General features: G+C 34.9%; 1 protein-coding gene across 17 annotated transcripts in view; it reads left to right on the top strand.

The window, feature by feature from the left end:
• The window catches only part of NEK1 (NIMA related kinase 1), a 199,441-nt gene that overhangs the window by 79,698 nt on the left and 92,707 nt on the right, over positions 1 to 27,036 (top strand). For 8 of the 17 annotated variants that reach the window (XM_078002438.1, XM_078002432.1, XM_078002437.1 and 5 more), the window contains 4 exons: positions 15,775 to 15,858; positions 16,294 to 16,377; positions 16,828 to 16,905; positions 17,464 to 17,559. In XM_078002438.1, the coding sequence (XP_077858564.1) occupies positions 15,775 to 15,858; positions 16,294 to 16,377; positions 16,828 to 16,905; positions 17,464 to 17,559 (342 nt within the window). Of the gene's footprint in view, positions 1 to 15,774; positions 15,859 to 16,293; positions 16,378 to 16,827; positions 16,906 to 17,463; positions 17,560 to 19,380; positions 19,501 to 27,036 lie in introns of those variants that run through there. The other 9 variants (XM_078002440.1, XM_078002434.1, XM_078002439.1 and 6 more) reach the window with 2 other exon arrangements.

The raw sequence follows: 27,036 nt of genomic DNA, 5'->3' as shown, positions 1-27,036 counted from the left end.
TCTTGTAAATTGTATGTATGTATACATACAGATGTTCCTTGACTTATGATGGGGTTACATTTTGATGAACTATTGTAAATTGAAAATATTTAGTCAAAACTGTATTTATTGCACTTAACCTACGAAACATGGCTTAGCCTGACCTACTTTAAACGTGCCAAGAACACTTACATTAGCCCACAGTTGGGCAAAATCATTTAACACAAAGCCTATTTTGTAATAAAGTGTTCAATATTTCATATAATTTATTGAATACTGTACTGAAAGTGAAAAACAGAATGGTTGTATGGGTACTTAAGGTACATTTTCTAGTGAATGCTTTTCACTTTCACACCATTGTAAAGTTGAAAAAGCGTAAGTTGAACTATAGTAAGTCGGAAACTGTACACGTACTGGTATGTTGTAACCTTTTGTGACTGGTTTCTTTCCTGCACCATAATGATATTCATGCAAGTTGTTGCATGTGTAAATAGCTTGTTTAATTTTGCTGCTGAGTAGTACTCCATTGAATGGATGTACAACAGTTTGTTTATCCATTTGCCAGTGGTGAGACATTTGAGATGTTTCCAATTTTTGGTAATTATGAATAGAGCTGTTTTGATCATTTATTTACAGGTTTTTGTGTGAGGTCTAGTATTTATTTCCATAGGATAAATACCCAGGAGTGGGTTTGCTGGATCATATTGTAAGTGTACATTTAACCTGATTTTTTAAAATCTTTTTTTTCCAAAAGTGTTTGAAACATTTTGCATTCCCATCAGCATTGTACTCAAATTCCAGTTGCTCTGCATCCTCATCAGCATTTTTTGTCAGTGTTATTTTAGCCATCTAAACCATGTGTAGGGATATATCACTGTGGCTGAATTTGGATTTCTCTAAATGTTAATGATGTTGAATATCTTTTCATATTTGCCATCCTTATATCCTTTTAGAGAAAGGTCATTGTCCGTTTTAATTGTATATTTTCTTATTCTTTAGCTTTGAAAGTTCTATTATATTCTCTGAATACAAGTCTTTTATTGGATAAATAATTTGCCAATACTTTCTCCTAGTCTGAAACTTAGCTTTTCATTCCCTTAACAGAATCTGTTGCAGAGGATGAGGTTTTAATTTTGATGAAGTCCAGTTTGTCATTTTTTTTGTTTGGATCATGCTTTTCATGTTATGTCTGAGAACTCAGCTTATCCAACAATCATGAAGATTTTTTATTTTTTCTTCTAAAGTTTTTATGGTTTTCATTTCTATCTTTAGATTTATGATCCAGGAAGAAGACATTTATTATAATGATATACACATAGCATAAAATGTACTCCCTTAATCTTTTTAAAGTATACAGTTCAGTGGCATTAAGTACATTCACAACGTTGTCTTCCTTGATTTCCATTTTGCTCTTTTTTTATTTTTAAATTTTTATGGATACATAATAGTTGCACATCTCTGTGGGGTACATGTGATATTTTGATTCAAGCATACGATTTGTGATGTCTTGTTTTTTGAGGTAGCAACTTAAAACATTGAATTGAGACCTTTCTTCTTTTCTGATAGTGGTATTGCATTTTATAAATTTCCCTCTAAGCATTGCTGTAGCCATATTCTACAAATTTTCTATGTTGTGTTTTCATTCTCATTCAATTCAAAATGTATTCTAGTTTTTCTTGAGATACCGTCTTTGGCCCATGGATTACGTAAAAGTATTCTGTTTAATTTCCAAGTGTTTGAACATTTTCTTATTATCTCTGTTATTTTCTAGTTTTATTTCATTTTGGTCATAGGACATACTTCGTAGGATTTCAGTTAGTCCTTTTACATTTGTTAGGGTTTGTACTTTGATCTAGTGTATGATCTGTCATGGTGAATGTTCCACATGTCCTTGAATGGAATGGGTATTCTGCTACTGTTGGGTGGAATATTAGTTTTATTAGATCCATTTGGTGTACGTTTTATTCTTCTTGATCCATACTGAAAGCCTGTCTACATTCTATTTGATACTAAGGAAGTCTTCAAATATAATTGTGGATTTGTCTGTTTCTCCTTTTAGTTCTGTCAGTTTTTTCTTTCTTTGTTTTCTTTTGCAGTGTAGCAAGTTACCACAGGTTAGCAGTTTATCTCACAGTCTCTGTGGATTAGGAGTCTGGGCACAGCTTAGCTAAGTCCTCTACTTAGAGTATCACAAGACTGTAATATGGTTAGCCAGTATGCATTCTTATCTAGAAGCTCATTTGAGGAAAAATTTATTTCCAAGCTCTTCCATGTTAGAGAATTTATTTCCTCATGGCTTAATGAACAAGGGCCCCAAGCTGCTTGCTGGCTGTTGACTTGAGGTCTCTCTCAGTTCCTAGGGGCCACCTGCATTTGTAGAGACATTTCTTGACACATGGACATCTTCAACATGTCTACTTACTTTATCAAGCAAGGGCAACCTGTGGAGGGTGTATGCTAGCAAGGGTAGAATGGTATATAACGTGACAATTACAGGAGTGACATCCATTACATTTGTCATAGTCTGTTGGTTAAAAGCAAATCACAGGTCCTCCCCACACTCTCAGGAGGGGATTTTACAAGATTATAAACATTACGAGCTGGGCATCATGGAGGCAATCTTAGAGGCAGTAAGGCATGTCCTTGGTATTTTTTTGTTTTGAAGATTTTTTTTATGGTAATATACCCATTCCATCTTCTTTCGTTTACTGTTTGTGTGGTATATCTTGTTCCCTTTTACTTTCAATTTACCTGAATGATTGTTTGAGGTGAGTTTTTTATAGTGAATTTATGATTGCTTTATGTGTTTGTAAAAAATCTAGTCTAACAATTCCTGTCTTTTCATTAGTGTGTTTAAGTAATTACATTACAATTATTATACTTAAAGACAATATAATTATTGATATGTTAGGATTTACATCTCACATTCTATTATTTGTTTTGTGTTTATACTCTGTGATTTTGTTTCTCTTTCCATTTTCCTGCTGCCTTTAGATTATTTGGACACATTTTAATATTCCATTTTAATTAATCTATTGTGATTTTGGCTATATTTTTCTTTTAGTATAACTTCTTTGTGGTTGCTCCAGGGATTAAAAATACATACTTTTTACAATCTGTTTATAAACAATATTATACTATTTCAGTTGGAACATAGAAATCTTTCCAACATAGTAGCCTCTTTACCCTCTCCCCTTTATGGTGTAGTTCTCTTGTATTACATTAGCACACATTAAAATAACACCAGGAAATGTTATACCTTTGCTTTTAACTGTCAAACATGTTTAATAACTCTCAGAGAAAAGGAATACTTTGTTACATATTTATACAAATACTTATTTCTATTACTTTTCCTTGATTCCTAATGTTTCAAGTTTTCTTCTTTCCCTTTCCCTGAAGAGATTCCTTTAGCAGCTCTTTGAGATCAGGTCTGCCAACTATAGATTCCTTTACTTTATTTGAGAATGTCTTGTTTCATCTTCATATCTGAATGGTGTTTTTCACAGGATGCAATATTCTTGGTTGACTGCATATTTCTTTTCTCACGTAAAAATGTTACTTTCTGGCTTTCTATCCTCCATAGTTTTCAGTGGGAAATTCTTACAGGAATATTCAAATGCTTTTTCTCCTGTAGTTAATGTTTTGTTATCCTCTGGACACTTTCAGTATTTTTTCTTTGTCTTTAGTATTCAGCAGTATGATTAAGTCATCTCTGGAAATGGATTTTTGGGGATTTATTCTATTTATGGTTTGCTAGTTTCTTGAATTTACAATGTTATGGATTACACGAAACTTGTCATGTTTTAAGCCATTATTTCTTCAAATATTTTTTCAACACTGCACTCTTTCTCTTCTTCTGGTTCTCTGATGGCATGAAATGTTAGACTTTTTGTTTTTCTCCCACAGGTTTGTAAACCTTTTAAAGAGGTTCTAACAGATTCAGGTCTTAAGCCCAATATGTGTTTCCTGATATTTTAAAATATCAAATAAGCCTGAACAGTTATGATTAAATTCTGAGTCTGAAGGATTAACCCTCTGGAATTGGTAACCTGCTATAGTTAAGTTGTTTGAACAGTATATTTTATTAACTGTTTTGGGAAACCACAGTGAATTAAAACATGCTTTCTATGGGCAAATGTAAATAGTTTTTAGGTTGAATTATAGTTTAAAGAAATGTATTTCAAAATAATTTTATGTGCTTTTATTTACTTTTGTTATTATTATTATTCTTTTTATTTAGAGATGGAGTTTCCCTCTGTCACCCAGGTTAAATTGCAGTGGTGCAATCTATAGCTCACTGCAGCCTCAAACTCTTAGGCTCAAGTGATCCTCCCACCTCAGCCTCCTGAGTAGCTGTAGCTGGGTCTACAGGTGCTTGCCATCATGAGTGGCTAATTTTTTAATCTTTTTGTAGAGTTAGGTCTTGCTGTGTTGCCCAAGCTGGCCTCAAACTCCTGGCTTCAAGTTATCCTCCCATATCAGTCTACCAAAATACCGGACTACGTGCATGAGCCACTGTGACTGGTCTCATGCTTTTTGATGAATTTAAAATTTTCCCTGTATAGGTAACTGAAACTTTAAAAAAAAAAAAAAAAGAGGTGGTTTAGGGAAACTCTGTCAAGAAGACTTCAAGCCAAATGTTATTTGATTTGTTGGTGGTGGTTTTGTATTTATGTGTGTGTCAGAGGGAAGGTGGATTTGCTCTGGCCATTATTAATAAAATTAATTAAAATGACTGTAAATCTAATCCTGATAGTAAGTCTTTGTAGTGGGAATTTTTATTCCAGTATTACTGATTTCAAAACTGGCCCAGAGTTACTAGTACTTTGCCCAAGATTACGTAGTAATGCCCAGAAACAGGGTGCAAACCCAGAATGTCTGACTTTCAAGATGATGCTTTTAGCTTTACTATGTTGTTTGTTCCTTTTTAAATGGCGTATTACTATTTGCTTTAGTTTAAGCAAAACTTGTAGATATGGCAGCATTGCAAAGCAAGGGCAGGCAAATATTTTTCCTGTAAAAGGCCAAATAGTAAATATTTTAAGCTTTAAACCATATGGTGTTTTGTACAACTGTTCAACTCTGCCATAGTAGTAGAAGACTAAACAAATGAGTGTGGCTGTGCTCTAGTAAAGCTTGATTTTGGAAATAAGACAGCAGACTAGATTTGACGTGTTGATAATGGTTGCTGATCTTTGCTATAGACTATCCTGTATAGTAAATTAGTTCTTCAACACTGTTTATTTTGAAAAGATTATTTTCTTCAGATCTTCTTTAAAAAATATTCCTTTATTATTCTAAAATAATGTTTGGGCTGGGTGCGGTGGCTCATGCCTGTAATCTCAGCACTTTGGGAGGCCGAGGCAGGAATTCGAGACCAGCCTGGCCAAACATGATAAAATCCTGTCTCTACTAAAAATAAAAAAATTTAGCCAGGCATGGTGGTGCGTGCCTGTAATTCTAGCTACTTGGGAAGTTGAGTGTGGCAGGAGAATCTCTTTAACCCGGGAGGTGGAGGTTGCAGTGAGCCAAGATCGCACCAGTGCACTCCAGCCTGGGCGACAGAGCGAGACTCTTTCTCAAACAAAATGAAATAAAAATAAGATAAAATAATGTTTGGTACATAGAAAATAATATGTATAATATATGTGTAAATTAAAAAGCAAAATAATATACCCAGAAGATTGAACACTAATAAGTAGCTTGTGTACTCTTCCCTAACTCAAGGATTGGCAAACATTTTTCTGTAAAGGGCCAGATAGTAAGCATTCATGGCTTTGCTTGGTCATAAGGTCTCTGTCATAGCTACTCAACTTTGCATTGTAGCACAAAAGTAGCCATAGGTAATGTGTAAATCAGTAAGCATGACTGTGTTCCAGTAAACTATTTATGGGCGCTGAAATTAGAATTTCACATAATTTTCATGTGTTATGAAATATCCTTCTTTTCATTTTTCCATACCATTAAGAATTTGAACACCATTCTTAGGTTTTGGACCATACAAAAACAAGTGGTGGGCTGGATTTGGACCATGGACCATAGTTTTCCAACCATTATGTCATCTTTTTTTTCCACCTTTCCCTGCAGGTAGCCATTATCCTGAATTTTGAATTCATCATTCCTGTAGATTTCTTAAAAACTCTTTTTCACACACGTATGTGTGATTAAACAGTACCTTGCTCTGTTTTATTTTTGAGTATTATAAAAATTATACCATTTATAGACTGAGACATTTTTCATGCAACATTTTTCTTTTTTTTTTGAGATGGAATTTCGCTCTTGTTGCCCAGGCTGGAATGCTGTGGCACGATGTTGGCTCACTACAACCTCCCCCTCCCGGGTTCAAGCAGTTCTCCTGCTTAGCCTCCCAAGTAGCTGGGATTACAGGCATGCATCCCCACACTCGGCTAATTTTGTATTTTTAGTAGAGACAGGGTTTCACCATGTTGGTCAGGCTGGCCCCGAACTCCTGACCTCAGGTGAGCCACTGCGCCCGGCCTATTCAACATTTTTCAAGATTCATTCATATTTTCAAGTATTGCTGTATGACATTCCATTGTGTGACTGTACCACAATTATTCTCCTGACAGTAATTAATTAGGTTGGTTCCAGTTCATCTTTGAACATTCTTGTAGATATATCCTGGTACACATGTGCAAGAGTTTTTCTTGGTTATCTTCTGTTGAATAACCTAACAGAAGAACCTCTGAATTTTACAAAAATGATGAAGCAGCATTATTTCCCTTGAGAAATGTTACTTTCTTATTAACTCACCTTAAATCATACTGTTTTTATTTATACTAATGGAAAACCTACCTTACAAAATGTGCAGTTAACTGTTAAACTTTTAATTCATTCTTTCATTCATTCATTTAATTTTATACAAACATTAATGACTGTAATATGTTAAGTTTCATGCTAGCAGGAAAATATAAGCGGTAAAGGAGATAGACAAGTAAACCAACAATTAAGTAATAATAACTATTTTTTGAAAGCTTATTATGCCAGGCATCATGTTAAGCAATTTATATGCATTCCCTCTGTATTAGTCTGCTAAGGCTGCTGTAACCAAAGACTACAAACTAAGTGGCATCAACAACACAAATTTATTATCTCAGAGTTTTCAGGGCAAGAAGTCCAAGATCGATGTGTCAGCAGAGTTGTTTCCTTCTGGGGACTTTGAAGAAGAATCTGTTCCATGCCTCCTTCCTACCTTTTGGTTATTGGATGGCAATTTTTGACCTTCCTTGGTATATATTACCAGCATCCTGATCTCTGCCTTCATTTTCATGTCATGTTCCTCCTGTGTGTGAGTCTGTCTTCAGATTTTCCCTGTTTATAGGGACACCAGTCCTACTGAATTAGGACCTGTCCTGATGACCTCATTTTAACTTGTCAAACATCCTATCTCTAAATAAGGTTAATTCTGAGGTACTAGGGGTTGAGACTTTAACATATGAATTTATGAGGGGCACAGTTCAACATAACAATCTCTTAGTCTTTCCAAAAATCCTGGGTAACTCTGTCAAACTTTGATGTGCTAGTCGCGTTATAGAGTATGTTGCAGTGTAAAAACCCTAGCTATCAAAAAGTAGTTTCTGCCCAAGTCCAAAAAGAATGGTATAGACTCACTTTTCCCTGTCCCTCTAAATCTAACTAAATACCCTGGAAATTATTTAGCATACAATTATAATTGGATTATAAATGCCAGAAAGAAGGTGAACTGGCAAGAGACCTCAGGACTTGAGAAATAACATTGGAGTTCTCTGGGTTTTCTGTCTCCCGTATATCTTGGACTGGGTATTAGAGAGGCCTGCAACCCAGATCCACTATAGACAAAAAACAATATTAAACAAGAAAAGCCTGCTCTTACTCACCAAAGGACTGGAAAAGGGAAATCCCAACAAAGATAGGGAACCTCAACATTTTCCTGACCCCAGGGACCTGATGAATGATTCAAGCTCAGGACAGTGATGAAGCCTCAGGCTATCCCAGCCCCCCTCCACAGCTTGTTCATGGTACCTCCACCATGGAAGTCTCCCAGGAAGAGCTGGTAGCCCAGAGAACCAACTTCCATTCTCACAAGACAGCAGCAGCAGTGATTGAGTAGGAGCTCCAAAAGCACCAGAAGAATGAAGCAGACCAGAATAGTATCACAAGTTTTCAGAAAACCGAACTGCAATTGGAACTAAAGCCCACAAAAGTAGGCTAGAAGCTGATTGCTAAACTTTGACAGGCTACTTCCTGCATAAAATAAATTAAGCAGGACTATGAGTCTTCTGACATAATAACTTGTCAAACCAAGCTGAATGCAGCAAAAACACAATTTGTGTGAGAAATGACATGGATTTGACATTCACATCAAGATGAATCAGATGTAGGAATTACCTGACAAGGGTTTCAAAGTTGCTGTGATAGAAATGCTTACAATCAATTATCTTAAATTATCTTAAAATGATAAAAAGGGAAAACCTCAGCAAACAAATAGAAGTTTTAAGGAAGAATTAAATGGAAATTATAGAACTGAAAAACACAATAATCAAAATTAAAATTCACAGATTAGACTCAGTAGTACAGCAGAGATGATGACAGAGGATAGAATCAGTGAATTGAACAACAGAGTAAAACTACTGAAAATTATCAGTCTCGAGAATTTATAGGACAATACAAAAATTTAACATTGTATCTTCAAAGCTTAAAGGACAGGAGAAAGTGTGTGACTCAAAAATATATTTGAAGAAATAGTGACTGAAAATTTCTCACATTTGGTGAAGACATAAACCTACAGATTTAAGAAGCTGATCAAACCCTACAATAAGATAAACTCGAATCCACACTAAGAAATGTTTTTAAAAAGACAAATCTGAAAAATGGGAGAGAGAAATTACACATTCCATATGAAGGTACACCAATTTGAATAACAGCAGGTTTCTCATCTGAAACCGTGGAGTTTAGAAGGAAGTAGTACAACATTTTTCAGGTGCTGAAAGAAGAAAAAGTACTATCAATCTTTAATTCTATATCTGACCAAGACTGTCCTTTTGGAATGAAGTGGAAATAAAGACATTCTCAAATGCAGGAAACTAAAAGAATTTGTTTGTAATAGAGCAAAATTAAGTTACTAAGGACAAAGAGATAAAAAGAGACATAGTAACAAAATAATCATGCATTAAGAAGTTATTGCAATCCTAAATATGTATACACCAAATAACCATACTTTAAAATATAGAGAGCAGAAACTAATAGAGCTGAAAGAATAAACAAACAGGTTCACAATTATAGTTGGAGACTTGAACATCCTACTCGCAGCAATTGATAGAACTACTAGACAGAAAATCAGCAAGGATATAGAATAGCTAAACACCATCACGAACTACCAAGATCTAATTTGCACTTACAGAATATTCTACCCCACAATAGCAGAATACACATTTTAAGCACCCATCAACAATTCAAGATATTATACTGAATTATAAAATCTTTACAAATATAGAGAAGAGTGGAATTAAACTAGAAATCAGTAGCAGGAAGGTGACAGGAAAATCTCCAAATATTTAAAAATTAACACACTTTCAAATAAACCATGGGTCAAAGAGGAAATCTGCAAGGAAATTTAGATATACATAGAACAAAATGGAAATAGACACACAACACACAAAAATTTGTGAGATAGAGCTGAAGCACTTCTGTGAGGGAAATTTATAGCACTAAATGCAGACAGTAGAAAAGAATAAATGTCTCAAATCAATGTAAATTCCTCACTCAAAATACTAGGGAAAAAAAAAGAGCAAAATATTCCCAAATCAGGAAGAATGAAGGAAGTAATTAAGAATAGATATCATTAAAATTGAGACCAGTAATACTAAAGAGTAATGTAATGAAACAAAAAACTGACTCTTAGAAACATAAAAGTAAAATTGATAAGTCTCTAGCAAAATTGACAAAGATGAAAAAGAGAAAAGACACAAATCACCAATATCAGGAATAAAAAAATGGGTATAATTACAGATCTTGTAACAATTAAAAGGATAAATTCAACTTGACATTCATAAATTCAACAACTTAGAAGAGATGAACCAATCTATAAAAATCATAGACTACCAAAACTTACCCAAGTTGAAACAGATATCGTAAATTGTCCTATAACTGTTTTAAAAGTTGAATTCGTGATTCAGAAGCTATTGAAAATCTCTGGGCCTAGATAGTTTCACTGGAAAATTTTACCAAACATTCAAAGAAGAATTAACACCAATTTGATACAACAGTACAATCTGTTCCCAGAAGTAGTAGTGGAGTGAATACCAGTCAACTCATTTTGAGACTGTATTACCCTAATACCATAACCAAAGACAGCGCAGAAAAGCAAACTACAGAGCAGTATCTTTGATGAAGTTAAATACAAAAATCCTCAATAAAATTTTAGTAAATTATATCCAGCCCCAACCAAGTGGAATTTAGTCTAGATGTACAAGTATTTTACAGTATTAAAAAATCAATGTGATTCACCATATCAACAGGCTAACAAAGGAAATTCATGTGATTACATCAATTGATACAGAAAATCTTTTGGAAAAATTCAGCACCCATTCATGATTTAAAAAAATAATAACTGTCAGCACACTAGAAATACAGGGGAATGTTCTCAACCTCACAATAGGCATCTGCAAAAACCCTGCATCTAATATTATACAGATGGAAGACTGAATGATTTCCATGTACAATTAGGGAAAAGGCAAGCATGTAACTTTTACCACTCGTATTTGACATTGTACTATAAGTTGTAGTTACTGCAATAAAGCAAGAAAAAGAAGAGGCATACAAAATTGAAAAGATCAAATAAAGTTGTTGCTATTTTGAGTTGATATGATTGTCTGCATGGGAAATCCCAAGAACTCTACAAAAATACTCCTGAAACTAAAAAGTGAATTCATTATAGTTGCAGGATACAAGATCAGTACACAAAAATAAATTGAATTTATATATATTGACAATGAACAAGTGGAAACTGATACAAAAAAATGTGATGCCATTTACAGTTGTTCCAAAGAATATGAAAAATAATTCTAACAAAACATATGCAATATTGAATGCAATTAAATGACAAAATGCTGATGAAAAAAAAATCTAAGAAGACCTAAATACTTGGAGAGATACATGTTTATGAATCAGAAGACTCACAATAGTAAAAATGGCAATTCTTAAATTGATCTATAGAGTTAACGCAATCCTTACTAAAATCTCAGAAAATATTTTTTAATGTAGACAGGCTTATTTTAAAATTTATACAGAAAGTGAAAGACCTTAAAGTAACTAAAACAATTTTTAAGAAGAACAACTTGGGAAGAATAACTCTTCCTGATGTTAAGGCTAACTTATAGCTACAGTAATCAAAACAGTGTAGTAGTGGCAAAGGGATAGACACATAGATCAGTAGAACAGTATGGAGAGTCCCAGAATAGTTGCATACAAATATATATGCCTAACTGATTCTTGACAAATACATAAAAGCAATTCAGTGGAGGAGGAATACCTTTTCAATATTATTGTGGGAGGAACTGGACATCCATAAGCTCTATCAACCTTGACCTAAACCTCAAACCATATAAAATAATTACCTCAAAACAGATCATGGGCTTTCATATGAAACTAGAAAACTTCTAGTAAAAAGAGAAGAAAATTTTGGGACCTAGTACTAGGCAAAGAGTTATTAGACTTGGCCGGGCGCGGTGGCTCAAGCCTGTAATCCCAGCACTTTGGGAGGCCGAGATGGGCGGATCACGAGGTCAGGAGATCGAGACCATCCTGGCTAACACGGTGAAACCCCGTCTCTACTAAGAAATACAAAAAATAGCCGGGCGAGGTGGCAGCGCCTGTAGTCCCAGCTACTCGGGAGGCTGAGGCCGGAGAATGGCGTGAACCCGGGAGGCGGAGCTTGCAGTGAGCTGAGATCCGGCCACTGCACTCCAGCCTGGGCTACAGAGCGAGACTCCGTCTCAAAAAAAAAAAAAAAAAAAAAAAGAGTTATTAGACTTGACACCAAGAGCATAATCCAAAAAAGGAAAAGTTAATAAACCGGGCTTTATCAAAATTTTAAAATCTGGCTCTGCAAAAGACCCTGTTAAGAGGAAGAAAATACAAATTACAGATTGAGACAAATATTTGTACAGCACTTATCCAACAAAGGGCTTATATTTAGAAAATATAAAGAAGAATCAAAACTCAACATTAAACATAAAAGATCCAGTTAGAAAATGAGGAAAATTTATAAAACATTTCACCAAAGAGGATATACAGATGGCAGGTAACACATGAAAAGATACCCAAATCATTTGAAAGATACAGACTTAAACCACAATGATGTTATTACTTCACACCTATCAAAATGGCTATAATAAAAAAATAGTGATAAAACCAAATGCTGATGAAGTTTTGGAGAAACTGGTCACCTATACATTGTTGTTTGGAATGTAAAATGATACAGTCATTGTGCAAAATAGTTTCACAGTTCCTTTTTAAACGAAAAATGGACTTCATACCAAGAACCAGTAATTTCATTCTTGTGCATATGTTCCAGAGAAAAGAAAACTTGTTGTCACTTAGAAACTCATTCATGAATATTCATAGAAACTTTATTTGCAATAGCAAAAAACTTAAAACTACCCAAATGCTCTTTAATGGGTAAATGAATGAAAAGACTGTATCATAACACTATATCCACCCCCATGGAGTACTGCTTTGCAATGAAAAGGAATGAACTATTGATGCATTGCAATACCATGGATGGACCAAATATAATTATATTGAGTGAAAACAGTCTCTAAAGGACACATACTGTGTGAGTCTACATAGAAATTATGACATAATTATCAAGATGGAGAACAGTTTAGTGGTTGATGGGTTAGGGATGGAGGTAGTGAATGTGGCTATGAAGTGTTCCAGTAATAATACAGCTAAGTGTCTTGATTAGGGTGGAATTAATATAAGATGACATGAGTGACAAAATTGTGTAGATGCATGGCACAAATAGAAGATTATGTCTATAATTTGAGTCAGTGTCAGTTTCCTGATTTTGATGTAATGTAGTTATGCAAGATGAGAAATTTGGGAAAGGCTGGGTGAAGGGGCGCACAGGACCTCCCTGTATATTCTTTTCACCTTTCTGTGTATCTATAATATTTCAAACTAAAAAGGGTTTAAAACTTCAGAGTAACTCAGATTCTTCTATTTCTCAAATCTCATGAAAGAAAGTTATCTTCTATAGCAATACTCAGTTCACTACCATCCACTCCCCTTAACTCTGTAGATTCTCCCATATGCCTTTTCAGAATTTATCTCAATCTTTGCCCAGCGCTGCTTATTTCTTATTTTCCTTCACTTCCCTAACTCTTTGACCTATATATATTTTAAAAGCTCAAATACTGATAAGCTATTGCAAGGACCTTCTTGAAGAGGGAAGAAAACTGAGTGAGTAAAGGCCCTTTGTCATGCTGCAAAAGAAGAAAGGCAGGGCATGCTCTTACAGTAATACTTTTTTGCTCTGGTACACCGGAGAAGTAGATGTTTTTATGCCTAGACTTAACAACAAGTTTAAGCAGTTTTGTTTAAGATCAGCAGTGTTTATGTGATGTTGACAAAAACAGATTTCAGAGTCTGTATGTATTTCATGTTCTTAACTAAAATATACTGCCCTTCCACAATTATAATGCACTGCTACTGTAAAAGGTATCTATAAAGAAATGGTATGGAAGGTCAAATGAAGCACACTTAACTCCCTAGAGAAGGCTTTGAAGAGGCTTCTGGGGTGATATACTTGGTTTGAGTTTTGGAAGATGAGTAGAGTTACCCATCTTAAGAGGATGAGTGAGATCATGGTACAGTCTACAGACCACAAGTAGTTGTCATGTAGGATTTATGACTGAGCAGTGGCAGAGATGAGACTTGAAATGGCTAGATCACAAGTGGCTCTACTTGCCATTCAACAGAATGTGAATTAAAGTCTGAAGATAATAGTAACCATTGAAGGATTTGTGTGGGATTAGATGTGAAAGAGAAAGGTTACTCTCAGTGCATTGTAGAGAATGGAATTGTGGGATGTGAGACTAGAGGTAAGATAAGTTGGGAAACTCATTTAGCAATTTAAGAGTCGAAAGAAGAGAGGCTGAGCTAAGGCAGAAACTGAAATGATAAATTATAGAATTATTAGGAGATAGAGTTGGTAATTTGGCATATTTGAGTATAGTAGGTAAGAGGCAAATGTAATTCCTAGTTTGTTGAGTGACTGATCATGTCCCATAACTGAATTGGGAATAAGATTATATAGTAAAAAGAAGGATAAAGTCAGTTTTATAAATTGTCTGAGGTAGCTTTGCTGCGTAAACAGTTGCCCAGATGTCAGTTTAACATATACAGAAAGCTGTAAAGAGAAAAGGGCTACAAGGTTTGGGAATTGGCAGCATATGTTAAAGCCTGGGAATGAGAAGAGAAGGAGGGCCAGAAAATGAAACTCTAGAAAATATTGACATTCAGCAACAAGCCAAGGAGAGAAAAGCCTGTGAAAAATAGTGACAACTGGAAGAACCCAAGAGAGAGTGGCGTTATAAATACTGAAAGAGAAAACAGACTTTTTAAAAATGTGTGCATTATAGAACATTTGTATAGTGGAGTGTTATGAATAGTATAGAGTCACTTAAGAATAGTGTTTGTAAGGAATATTAAATGGATGTGGCTTGATATAATATTGTCTGGATAACTAGTAAAATACCAGTTTTATAAAAATAAACATGTATGTATTATACATATGCAGAGAAGGAAATTTGGAAGACAGTACCCTCAAATTTTAAGTTTCTCAGATGGCAGAATTATAAATGATTCACATTTTTTTAAATAAACTTTCTATAATATGTATTGTTATGACAGAAAAAATACAAATATAAATTAAGTGGATTCAGTCAAAACTAATTTCCAGTGGAAATGTTAAATGCAAAAATCACTCAAAAGTGTTCCATTGTGAAGTAGAAAGTCATTGGTGACCTTAGAAAATTTTCAGAGTCATAGTGGGATCAGAAACTAGATTGTAGTGAGCTAAAAAAATGACTGGGAAGCAGGAAAATTGAGATGATGAATATAAAAAGTATACATTCAATAAGCCAATAAAAAGACATTTGACAGGAAAGTGGGACTAAAGAGGTTTTTTAAGAGAAGAACTTGAAGCATGCTTGTACGCTGAAGGAAGAGAAAGTATATAAACGATGTTCAGAAATGAGTCCATTTGTGATTGGGTTTGACCATTTGCTGTATAGTAACTGAACATGCCTGAGTGCACTGGAGAGTTTGATTGAGATCTCTTAATTAATATACAACTGATTTGTTGAATTCAGAAAAAGTGATCTCAAATATCTTATTTTGTATGTGTTTAATATATATGTAGACATATGTCTAAATGGATTGGCTGTTTATAGAGGAAAAATTTGGATTGGGGTTTAACCTCCAAAGCCATGATTTAAAACAAACAAAACAAAACAAAACAAAACAAAAACCCCTCTTAAGTGACTAATACAAAGATAGCTGGTTTCTGTTTTGAATAATTGTGTTTGGGGCTTAATTGCTTCCTTCTGTTCTCACTGAATATATATTTCAAGTTGACATAGGAAAACACCAGGGTTTGTTATCACAGTTTATCATCAAGAAATGGTCAGTACTTGCCAAAAGAAATAAAGTAGCACCTGGATATTCCTTGGTAAGATAATAATGTAGCCTTAGTCATTCTTTAAACTTAGTACATTAAATGATAAACAGGGAATCCTGCAAAACCTGGCAGCTATGTATGGAGGCAGGCCCAGCTCTTCAAGAGGAGGGAAGCCAAGGAACAAAGAGGAAGAGGTATGCTTCCCGCATGTTCGCTACCTCCATCACATAGCCATTTTTGAATTTATTGCCTTCTTTTCTTGCATGGTTTAAATTCTTAACAATCATTTGAAGATTTTGTAGGTCTATAGGGACCTGTTAATATATTTTTGACTGACATTCTGTGTCATAATTTTGACCCGTAACTTATTCAGTATTATGATTTCAGTTTCTTTTCTTTTGATTAAATTAAAAATGTTTAATTTTATGATGTATTTCTTTCTTTTCAGAAATAAATTGTTCTTAATTAAACACTTGAAAGCTAATATTACATTTCCATTAACCGGATTTCAGAACTTTTATTTCTTGTGTTCAAATTAACACTGTTCCTTAAATTTAAAAAAATCTAGCAGTAAAAATGTCAATAGCTTTACTTTACATTATTGTGTTGGGGTTTTTGCCTCTTTGTAGGTTTATCTGGCAAGACTGAGGCAAATAAGACTACAGAATTTCAATGAACGCCAACAGATTAAAGCCAAACTTCGTGGTGAAAAGGTAGGTTGAAAAGCTATTTTTTTGAAGAAATTGAATGATATCATAGTAGATTAACATTTAAAATGCTGTACCATTAACAACAACAACAACAACAAAAACTGATGATGATAGTGGAAGTTCAAAGATCAGAAAACTACACATAAAGTAAATCTTATTTATGTGATATTAAATTGATAAGACCATTTGTTCCTAAGGAATTCTGAGAGGAAAATATAACTAGTATTCAGGGGAGGATTGCAATGCATTTTATGTCATTATCTTTTTGTTCCATTGTTCTTAAAGGCTGATAGTGGTGGAGAGTTCAGTTGTAGCTTTAGGAGAAAACTAACAGCGTTAAATGATTTCCGTTTTATATTTTTAGATTTTAGTTTATTCATTATCTTTCACAGAACTCTGCACTCAATTTGATGATTATATCCTAAGTGATTTGCTTATCTACTTATTTTGTAGAAAGAAGCTAATCGTTCTGAAGGACAAGAAGGAAGTGAAGAGGCTGACATGAGGCGCAAAAAAATTGAATCCCTGAAGGTATAGAATAGAAATGATACAGGTTTTCTTAGAGAAAATTGGAAGCTGAGATAGAACATTGTGTTCTTAAGTTTTGCATAGTTATATCACTTTATTCTCTTCCTTTAATTTTTCTTTCATCTTTCTCCTCCACTTTTTGGTTTCTGAAAGTAGTATTTTTCTCTTTTTGTATTGTATTTATGAAAATAGATAAAACCATGGCATAAATACATGAAACTATCATATAAGTAATCTCGAAAAAAATGGTAACCTTAAAAATGAAAAATATGCAAATATACATCCCCATGAAGGTAAATGAAGTCTATGTATAATAATTGTTTTAAATTTTTACATTTTTTTGCCTTTATTTTCACTCAAATATTTATTGAACACCTGCTGTATGTCAAGGCTGGTTCTAGGTGCTAGAGGTTTAGAGTGAGCTTACATTTTTATTGTAAGACCACATGCATACTTCTTTTTTGGCTAATAAGTAAATGTCTTCATAGACCTGGCCAAAAAAAATAAAAACCTATGCCCTTCTTTCTGGTAACTCATTTTGTTAATTGTTTTTATTTTTAGGCCCATGCAAATGCACGTGCTGCTGTACTAAAAGAACAACTAGAACGAAAGAGAAAGGAAGCTTATGAGAGAGAAAAAAAAGTGTGGGAAGAGCATGTAAGATTTAGCTCATATTCTTAATCCTGGTTGTACTAACATTTTTATAGCTCTTCCTGGATAGTACATCAGTATTAATTTTCTAATGCTTTTTTTTATGTGTGTTTTTTCATTCTCATTCTCTCTCTCACCCTTTCTCATTACCTCTCTCAGTCTCTCTCTCTGTCTCACTTGCACTTAAGAATAATCAGTGTGGAAGTCATTTGGGAGATTGATTTGAAGTCAGAGCTAATTTATTTTATTTATTTATCATTATTATTTTTTGAGATGGAGTCTCACTCTGTCACCCAGGCTGAAGTGCAGTTACACGATCTCGGCTCACTGCAACCTCCGCCTCATGGGTTCAAGCGATTCTTCTGCCTCAGCCTCCTGAGTAGCTGGGACTACAGGTGCATACCACCATGCCTGGCTAATTTTTGTATTTTTAGTAGAGACGGGGTTTCACCATGTTGGCCAAGCTGGTCTCAAACTCCTGACCTTGTGATCCACCCACCTTAGCCTCCCAAAGTGCTGGGATCACAGGCATGAGCCTCCGTGCCGGGCCCTTATTTTATTTTTAAATTTTTAATTTACTTTTGCCAAGTAGCTTATCGAAATCCCAGCCTAATTTAATGACTACATCGTCTTTCTGCCACTGATTTATAATGCTACTTGTAAGATTTATTAAATTCTTATATATACCAGTGAATGAATCTATAACAAGTAGGTATCAAGCTATATCTTCCTTTGGGCTTTCTCCTTTGATCTATTACTCTGTCTTTTCTGCCAGTACCTCGTTGTATTAGTAATTATAGATTTACAGTATGCTTTAATTTCTAATAGAATTCTTTCCTCATTTCCCCTTTACCTTCTTTTTTTACACTTATTATTTACTCTCTTTTTCTTTACCAGATAAATTTTTAAGGTAATTCTTGTTTCTTTTTTTTTCAATCTTGTTGTAATTTTGATTAGTATTATATTAAACCTACAAGTTAAGAAGAATTGACATAGTTATAATAGTTTATATACAGAAACAAGTTAAATTTCTACATTTACTCAGTTTCTTTTATATCTCTTACACAAATTTTGATCATTTTCACATTTGTCTGTTGTATTTCTTATAAAGATTATTTCTAGATAGTTTATAATTCCATTTCAGTCTTCAAAGGTTTTTTTTCCTAACGGAATATTGCTAATATTTGCAGACATTTTAGGTTTTTGCTTATCCTCTTATCCAGTGAGTTTGTCTATTCTGCCAATTTTAAGTAATTTTCTGGGTTTTAGCCTACAACTAGATCATTGGCAAATAGTCGTGATATACATCATAGTAGTTCCTGTAGTTTATTGCTTATTATATGCCAGGCATATTATAACCACTGTACTATTGACCCATGAACAACATGGGGGTTGGGGCACTGGCCCCTTGCACAGTCAAAATTCACATGTAACTTTTGATTCCCCATAGACTTTACTACTGATATCCTACTGTTGACTGGAAGCCTTGCCAGTAACATAGAGTAACATATATTTTATATGTTATATGTATTATATGCTGTATTCTTACAACAAAGCTAAAGAAAAAATATTATTTAAAAAATCATAAGGAAGAGAAAATATATTTACTATTTTTAAATGGAAGTGGATCATCATAAAGGTCTTCATCCTCATCTTCAGGTGGAGTAGGCTGAGGAAGGAGGAGTAAGAGGGTTGGTCTTGCTGTCTTGGGTGGCAGAGGCAGAAAAAAAATTTGTGTGTAAGTGGATTTGTGCTGGTCAAACCTGTGTTGTTCAAGGATTAACTGTATATTTATTGTTTTTTTTTAATCCTTACAACTTTACAAAGCATATATAGAAAGGATAAAATAATTATATAAAATATCTCCAACTAACGGCAGAACAAAGATTTGAACGTGGATCTGCCCAATGTTGAAGACTTTTTCTTATGCTGTTTCCCCTGCTTTCTGTAAGTTGTGCCTTATAAAAAAATTTTTTTTACTTTTAATTTTTGTAGGTACATGGTGGATGTATATATTTATGGGATACATGAGATATTTTAATACAGGCATAAATGCATACTAATCACATTAGGGTAAATGAGGTATCTATCACCTCATGCATTTATCCCTTCTTTGCATTTCAAACAATCCAATTACACTCTTTTAGTTATTTTAAAATGTACAATAAATTATTGTTGACTATATTTACCTTGTGGTGCTATCAAATACCGGATCTTATTCATTTTATCTAATTTTTGTACCCATTAACCATTCTTACTTTCATGCACTACCCTTTCCAGCTTTCGGTAACTGTCATGTTCCGTTTCCATGAATTCGATTGTTTTATTTCTTTTAGTTTCCACAAATAAGTGAGAATATGCAAAATTTGTCTTTCTGTGCCAGGCTTATTTCACTTAACGTAATAGAACTCCACTTCCATTCATATTGTTGCAAATGACAGGATCTCATTCTATTTTATGGCTGAAGAATAGTCCATTGTGTATATGTCCCACAATTTTCTTTATCCATTCACCTGTTGATGGAGAATTAGGTTGCTTCCAGATCTTGGCTATTGTGAATAGTGCTGCAATAAACACGGGAGTGCAGATATCTCTGATATACTGCTTTCTTTTCTTTTGGGTATATACCTAGCAGTGCGATTGCTAGATTGTATGGTAGTTCTATTTTTAGTTTTTTGAGGAACCTCCAAACTGTTCTCCATAGTGGGTATGGTAGTTTACATTCCCACCAACAGTGTACGGGTATAAGAGGGTTCCCTTTTCTCCACATCCTCGCCAGCATTTGTTATTGCCAGTCCTTTTGATAAAAGCTATTTTGACTGGGGTGAGATGATATCTCATTGTCATTTTGACTTGTATTTCTCTGATGATCAGTGATGTTGAGCACTTTTTCATATACTTGTTTGCCATTTGTATGTCATCTTTTTAGAAATGTCTATTCAGATCTTTTGCCCATTTTAAATTGGATTATTAGATTTTTCCTATTGAGTGATTTGAGCTCCTTATATATTCTGGTTATTAATCCCTTGTCAGATGGGTAGTTTGCAAATATTTTCTCCCATTCTGTGGGTTGTCTCTTCACCGTGTTGATAGTTTCCTTTGCTGTGCAGAAGCTTTTTAACTTGATGTGATCCCCCATTTGTCCATTTTTGCTTAGGTTGCCTGTGCTTGTGGGATATTACTCAAGAAGCCTTTGCCTGGACCAGTGTCCTAGAGAGTTTCCCTAGTGTTTTCTTTTAGTAGTTTCATAGTTTGAGGCCTTAGATTTAAGTCTTTAATCCATTTTGATTTGATTTTTGTATATGGCAAAAGATAGGAGTCTAGTTTCATTCTTCTGCATGTGGATATCCAGTTTTCCCAGCACTATTTATTGAAGAGACTGTCTTTTCTCCAACGTATATTCCTGGAACATTTGTCAAAAATGAGTTCACTGTAGATGTATGGATTTATTTCTGGGTTCTTTATTCTGTTCAACTGGTCTGTGTGCCTGTTTTTTTGCCAGCACCGTGCTGTTTTGGTTACTATAGCTCTGTAGTATAATTTGAGGTCAGGTAATGTGATTCCTCCAGTTTTGTTCTTTTTGCTCCGGATAACTTTGGCTATTCTGGGTCTTTTGTGGTTCTATATGAATTTCAGAGTTTTTTTTTTTATTATTTTTACCAAAAAATTTGGTAATCTGATAGAAAATGAATTGATTCTGTAGATTACTTTGGGTGGTGTGGACATTTTAATGATACCAAGTCTCCTTCCATGAGCATTGAATGCACTTCCATTTGTTTGTGTCATCTATGATTTCCTTCATCAGTGTTTTGTAGTTCTCCTTGTAGAGATCTTTCACCTCCTTGGGTAAATGTATTCCTCTGTATTTTTGTGCGTGAGTGGCTATTGTAATGAGATTGCATTACTGATTTCATTCTCAGCTTGAATGTTATTGGTGTATGGAAATACTACTGATTTTTGTACAATGATTTTATGTCCTGAAACTTTACTGAAGTCGCTCATCAAGTCTAGGATTTGTGGTGGAATTGTTAGAATTTTCCAGATACAGAATTAAATTGTCCACAAAGAGATAATTTGACTTTCTCTTTTCCTATTTGGATGTCTTCTATGTTTTTCTCTTGCCTGATTGCTCTGGCTGGGACTGCCAATACTGTGTTGAATAGGATTGCTAAGAATGGAATCCTTGTCTTGTTCTAGTTCTTAGGAGGAATCTTCCAGCTTTTTGCTCATTCAGCATGATGTTGGCTGTGGATTTGTCATAGGGGGTTCTTAATATTTTGAGATATCTTCCTTTGATGCCTAATTTGTTAAGTGTTTTTATCATAAAGGGATGTTGGATTTTATCAGATGCTTTTTATGTGTATATTGAGGTGATCATATTCTTTTTTTAAATTCTGTTTATGTGGGGAATCACATTTATTGGTTTGTGTGTGTTGAACCATCCTTGCATCCCAGGAATAAGGCTCACTTGATCATACAAATTTTCATTTTAATGTGCTACTGGATTTAGTTTGCTATTATTTTATAGAGGATTTTTGTATCTATTTTCATCAGCAATATTGGTCTGTAGTTTTCTTTTTTTGTTGTGTCCTTGCCATATTTTGGTATCATGATGAAATTGGTCTTGTAGAATGAGTTAGGGAGGAATCTCTCCTTAATTTATTTTTGGTAATTTCAGTAGGATTGGCATCAGCCTTCTTTGTATATTTTGTGAATCTATCTGGTCCAGGACTTTTTTTTTTATTGGTAGTTTTTTTGTTTTGTTTTGTTTTGTTTTTATTATTGATTTAGTTTTGTACTCATTGGTCTGTTCAAGGTTTCAGTTTCTTCCTATTTCAATCTTGGGAGACTGTTTCCAAGAATTTGTTTATTTCCTAATTTTATAGTATGTGCACATAGAGATATTCATAGTAGTCTCTGAGGATCTTTTGTATTTCTGTGGGATCTGTTGTAATGTCACCTTTGTTATTTCTGACTGTGTTTATGAATCTTCTCTTTTTTTCATGTTAATCTGTCCAGAAGTTTATTAATCTTGTTTATCTTTTTAAAGAACCAACTTTTGTTTGATCTTTTCTATGGCTGTTTGGTCTCAATTTAATTTAGTTCTGCTCTGATTTTAGTTATTTCTTTTCGTCGGCCAGCTTTGGGTTTAGATTTTCTTCTTCTAGTTCCTGTAGGTGTGACATTAGGTTGTTAATTTGAGATCTTCCTATTATTTTTGTATAAGCATTTAATGCCGTAAACTTTCCTTTTAACTGCTTTTGCCATATCTCAGAGGTTTTGGTATGTAATGTTTCTACTTTCATTAGTTTCAAAAAATTTTTTTAAATGTCTGCCTTAATTTTATTGTTTCCCAAAAGTCATTCAGAAAGCAGGTTGTTTACTTTCTATGTATTTGTATGGCTTTGGGAGTTCCTCTTGGTATTGATTTCTATTTTTATTCTACTGTGGTCCAAGAAGATGCTTAGTATGATTTTAGTTTTTTAAAAAATTTATTGAGACTTGCTTTATGACTATTTGGTCAGTCTTAGAGTATGTTCTGTGTACAGATAAAAAGAATGTATATTCTGTGGTTGTTTGCTGTAGTATTCTGTAGATGCCAATTGGGTCCAGCTGGTCAAGTGTCCAATTTAAGTCTAGAATTTATTAGTGTTGGGCCTTGATCAGTTTAATGCTATCAGTGGGGTGTTAAAGTGTGTCCGCTATTATTGTATGATATTATTGTATGTCCCTTTTCTTAGATCTAGTAGTAATTGTTTATAAATCAGAGTCCTTATGTGTTGGGCACATATATATTTAGGATAGTTAAATCCTCTTGTTTAATTGAACTTTTTATCATTATGTAGTGCTTTTCTTTGTCCTTTTGTACTGTTGTTGATTTAAAATCTCTTTTATCTGATACAAGAGTAGCAAGCCCTGATCTTTTTTGTTTTAAATTTGCGTGATCTTTCTCCATCCCTTTACATCAAGTCCTTTGGGTGTCATTACATGTGAGATGGTCTCTTGAAGATAGCAGAAGGTTGGGTCTTGTTTTTTCATCCAATTTGCCATTCTGTCTTTTTAGTGAAGCATTTAGGTCATTTATGTTCAGTGTTAATACTGATATGTGAGGTTTTCTTCCTCTTGTAGTGTTAACTAGTTGCTTTGTAGTCTCAATTGTATAGTTGCTTTATAGTGGCAGTAGCTTTGAACTTACATGTACTTTTGTGGTAGCAAGTATCGTTCTTTTATTTGCATGTTTAGAACTCCTTTGAGCATTTTTGTAGGGCCTATCTGGTGGTGACAAATTCTGTTAGCAATTGCTTGTCTGGGAAAAACTTTATTTCTCCTTTGTTTATGAAGCTTACTTAGCTTGGCAGGCTGTGAAATTCTTGGCTGGCATTTCTTTAAGAAGGCTAAAAATAGGCCACCAATGTCTTCTGGTTTGTAAGATTTCTGCTAAGAAATTCGTTGTTAGTCTGATGGGATTCCCTTTAAAAGAGGCAATTTAGTTCTTTTATCTAGCTGCCTTTAAGATTGTTTCTTTCACATTGACCTTGGCTTGTCTGATGACTGTGTGCTTTAGTCATGGTCATCTTATATAGTATCTCACTGGTGTTCTCTGAATTTCTTGTATCTGCATATCAATCTCTCTTGGAAGACTGGGGAAGTTTTCCAGAATCATACCCTGAAATATGTTTTCCAACTTCCTTACTTTGTTTTTCTCTTGCAGGAATGCCAGGAATTCATAGATTTGGTTGCTTTACATAATCTTATATTTCTTGAAGGCCTTGTTTGCTTTTTTAAATTCTTTCTCTTTATTTTTGTCTGACTGGGTTAATTCAAAAGATCAGTCTTTGAGCTCTGAAATTCTTTCTTCTGCTTTGTCTAGTCCGTTGTTAAGGTTTACAACTGTATTTGAAATTCCCATAGTGAGTTTTTTAATTCCAAAAGTTCTGTTTGGTTCTTTGTTAATATCATTATATCATCTTTCATGTCCTGGATCATTTTTCTGGCTTCTCTGTATTGGATTTCAACTTCCTCTCAGATCTTGTGGAGTTTCCTTGCCATCAATATTCCAAGTTCTGTATGTATCATTTTAGATATTTCATTCTGCTTAGGATTCATTGCTAGGGAGCCAAAACGATCCTTTGGAGGTGACAAAGCATCCTGGCTTTTTGTACTTCCAGAGATCTTGCACTGATTCCTTCTCATCTGACTGAGCTGGCAATTCTTTTTTTGGATTTGTGTTTATTTGGATGGAACTTAATTTTTTCCCCTTGAAGGTATAACTGTGATGTATGTTGTATGTGCTCGATTGGCTTCTTTTCTGGGTGCTTTCAGGGGGCCAAAGCTCCATATGGGTTTTTTGGTTACAGGTATGTTTCTGAGGTGGCTTTCTCAGATGCTGTTTTTTGTAGTTTTTGCTTGGTGGTGTAATTCAGGCTGCAGTCCAGTAGACGGTGCTGAAGAGTAAGATCCAGCAGATTTATTTAGGCTCTGTTCACTTTCTTTGGGCCACCAGAGAAGCCCAGAAAGGGCCACTGGGCCCCAACAGAAAGAACTGCTGCCTCTTCCACAATCATGCACTTTAGCAGGGTGAGAAGGCAAGAGATGACCCCCTTCTCCTCGTTTGTTCTGAGGCATTAGTGGTGCCTGTAATGTAATGGGGAGCCGAGCAAGAAGACCTGAGGCAGATGAGAAGAGAGGTAGCCTTTATTGGGCTCGCGGGCAAGGTTCACCGGTCCCTTAGGAGGAGGGCTGAGGAAGTCGCACTCGGGGCGAGTACTGGGGGCCTTTTATAGGGCGAGGTAGGCAGGGTTTGTAGGTTTCGGTTTTCCTGAGTTAGGTTTCGATCTCTGAGGAATGACGCATCCAGGAGCTTGCGCAGAGCGGGGGTTTTTTGGTGGGCGCAGGCTTTTTTCGCGCGCTAAGAGTCTTAGCAGGAAGTGAAGGGCGGGAAGTCCTAACAAAGGGCCTGCCATGCCGGCTGATACCGCCATGGTGGATCTAGATTACAACAGTGCCTCCTTCAGTGATTAGTGCTGCACCCGCATTTCCTGTTTCCCATTGGTGGCTTTGACAGGCTCCTCTGTCTCCTCCCTTAGGGGCAGTTTGTACCAAGGGTTTGATCTGGGGGAGACCCCAAACTCCCTGAGAATCTGCTGGTGTCATGTACTTGCCAAAGTCAGAGTAGGTTGTGTAGTATGTCTGTGGGTGGTGGTGCAGTGGCTCAAGGGCAGAGGATCTCCAAGCAAGGGAGTGGCACCACAGGTACACAACTGGTATGACAACTGCCATCTCAGTTTAGGTTGGAGGTGGGTACAGCATGGCTAAGTCAGCTGCTCACCCAGTTCTCTGTTTTCAGGAACTCCTCTAATCGCCACCAATAGTGCTGCCTTGGTTTTCAAGGGCTGAGGGGCTCCCCAGCTGTTTAGCAGCCAGTGTGTTGTCAGAGAGGAGAGGGGAGCAGAGACACACTCCCACCTACACTTTCTACTGGACTCTGAGTTCCTCAGAGGTCAGTATCAACCAGACTTTTGCTGCTTTCTTTCTCTCCACCCAATCTTCTTCACGTGGGTACTCCAACAAGTCCTGGCTCTCTTCCCACCGTTTCCTTGTCAAAACTTGATTATTTACCAGTAATTTTGATCTTCCTTCTGAGGAGAACTGGCATGAGATGTCCTTAGTCACCATCTTGAAGCAGCCTCTGAATCTCATTTTTCTGTCCATTCTAAATCTTTTGATTGGAGAGCTTCATTACATTGAAGATTGTTATTGATATGTAAGCACATACTACTGCATTTTGTTATTGTTCTCTGGTGTTTTTTTTTTTTTTTTTTTTTTTTGGTCCTTTGTTCCTTTTTCTTCTCTTATTGTCTACTTTTGTGATTTTGTGCTATGTGCTAAGTTTTCATTCCTTTCTCTTTCTCGTTTGTGTATTTGCTGTAGTTTTTTGCTTTGTAGTTAATCATGAGGCCTACACAAAACATCATATAGTAATAGACTATTTTAAGCTGACAACAATTTAACTTTGTCACATGAAAATATTCTAGACTTTTACCCTCCTCACAATTATTTTTGCTGTCACAGTTTATACCTTTTTACATTTTGGACTTCATAACAACTTAATTCAATTACAGTTATTTTTTACTGTTTCAACATTTAACCTTTATAATAGCAATTTGAGAGATTTACACACCACCATTGCAGTAATGGAATATTCTGAATTTGAATATGTATAAATACCTCTCTACCAGTGAGTTTTATACTTTGATATGTTCTTGTAGTAGTAATTATTGTTCTTTTGTTTCTGGTTGAAGAACTCTTAAGCATTTCTCATAAATCAGATCTAGAGGTGATGAATTCCCTTAGCTTTTGTCTATCTGGGAAAAACTTTACTTCTGTTTTATTTCTGAAAAACAGCTTTTCTGAGTATAGTATTGTTGGATTGTTGGCTGGCAGGGTTTTTTTTTTTTTTTTTAATTAGCACCTTGAATATAT

The sequence above is a fragment of the Macaca mulatta genome, chromosome 5, assembly GCF_049350105.2.
Source record: "Macaca mulatta isolate MMU2019108-1 chromosome 5, T2T-MMU8v2.0, whole genome shotgun sequence".
NCBI classification, from domain to species: Eukaryota; Metazoa; Chordata; class Mammalia; order Primates; family Cercopithecidae; genus Macaca; species Macaca mulatta.
Note: the sequence above shows the minus strand (reverse complement) of the source record. Positions and strands in the feature narration are given on the sequence as shown.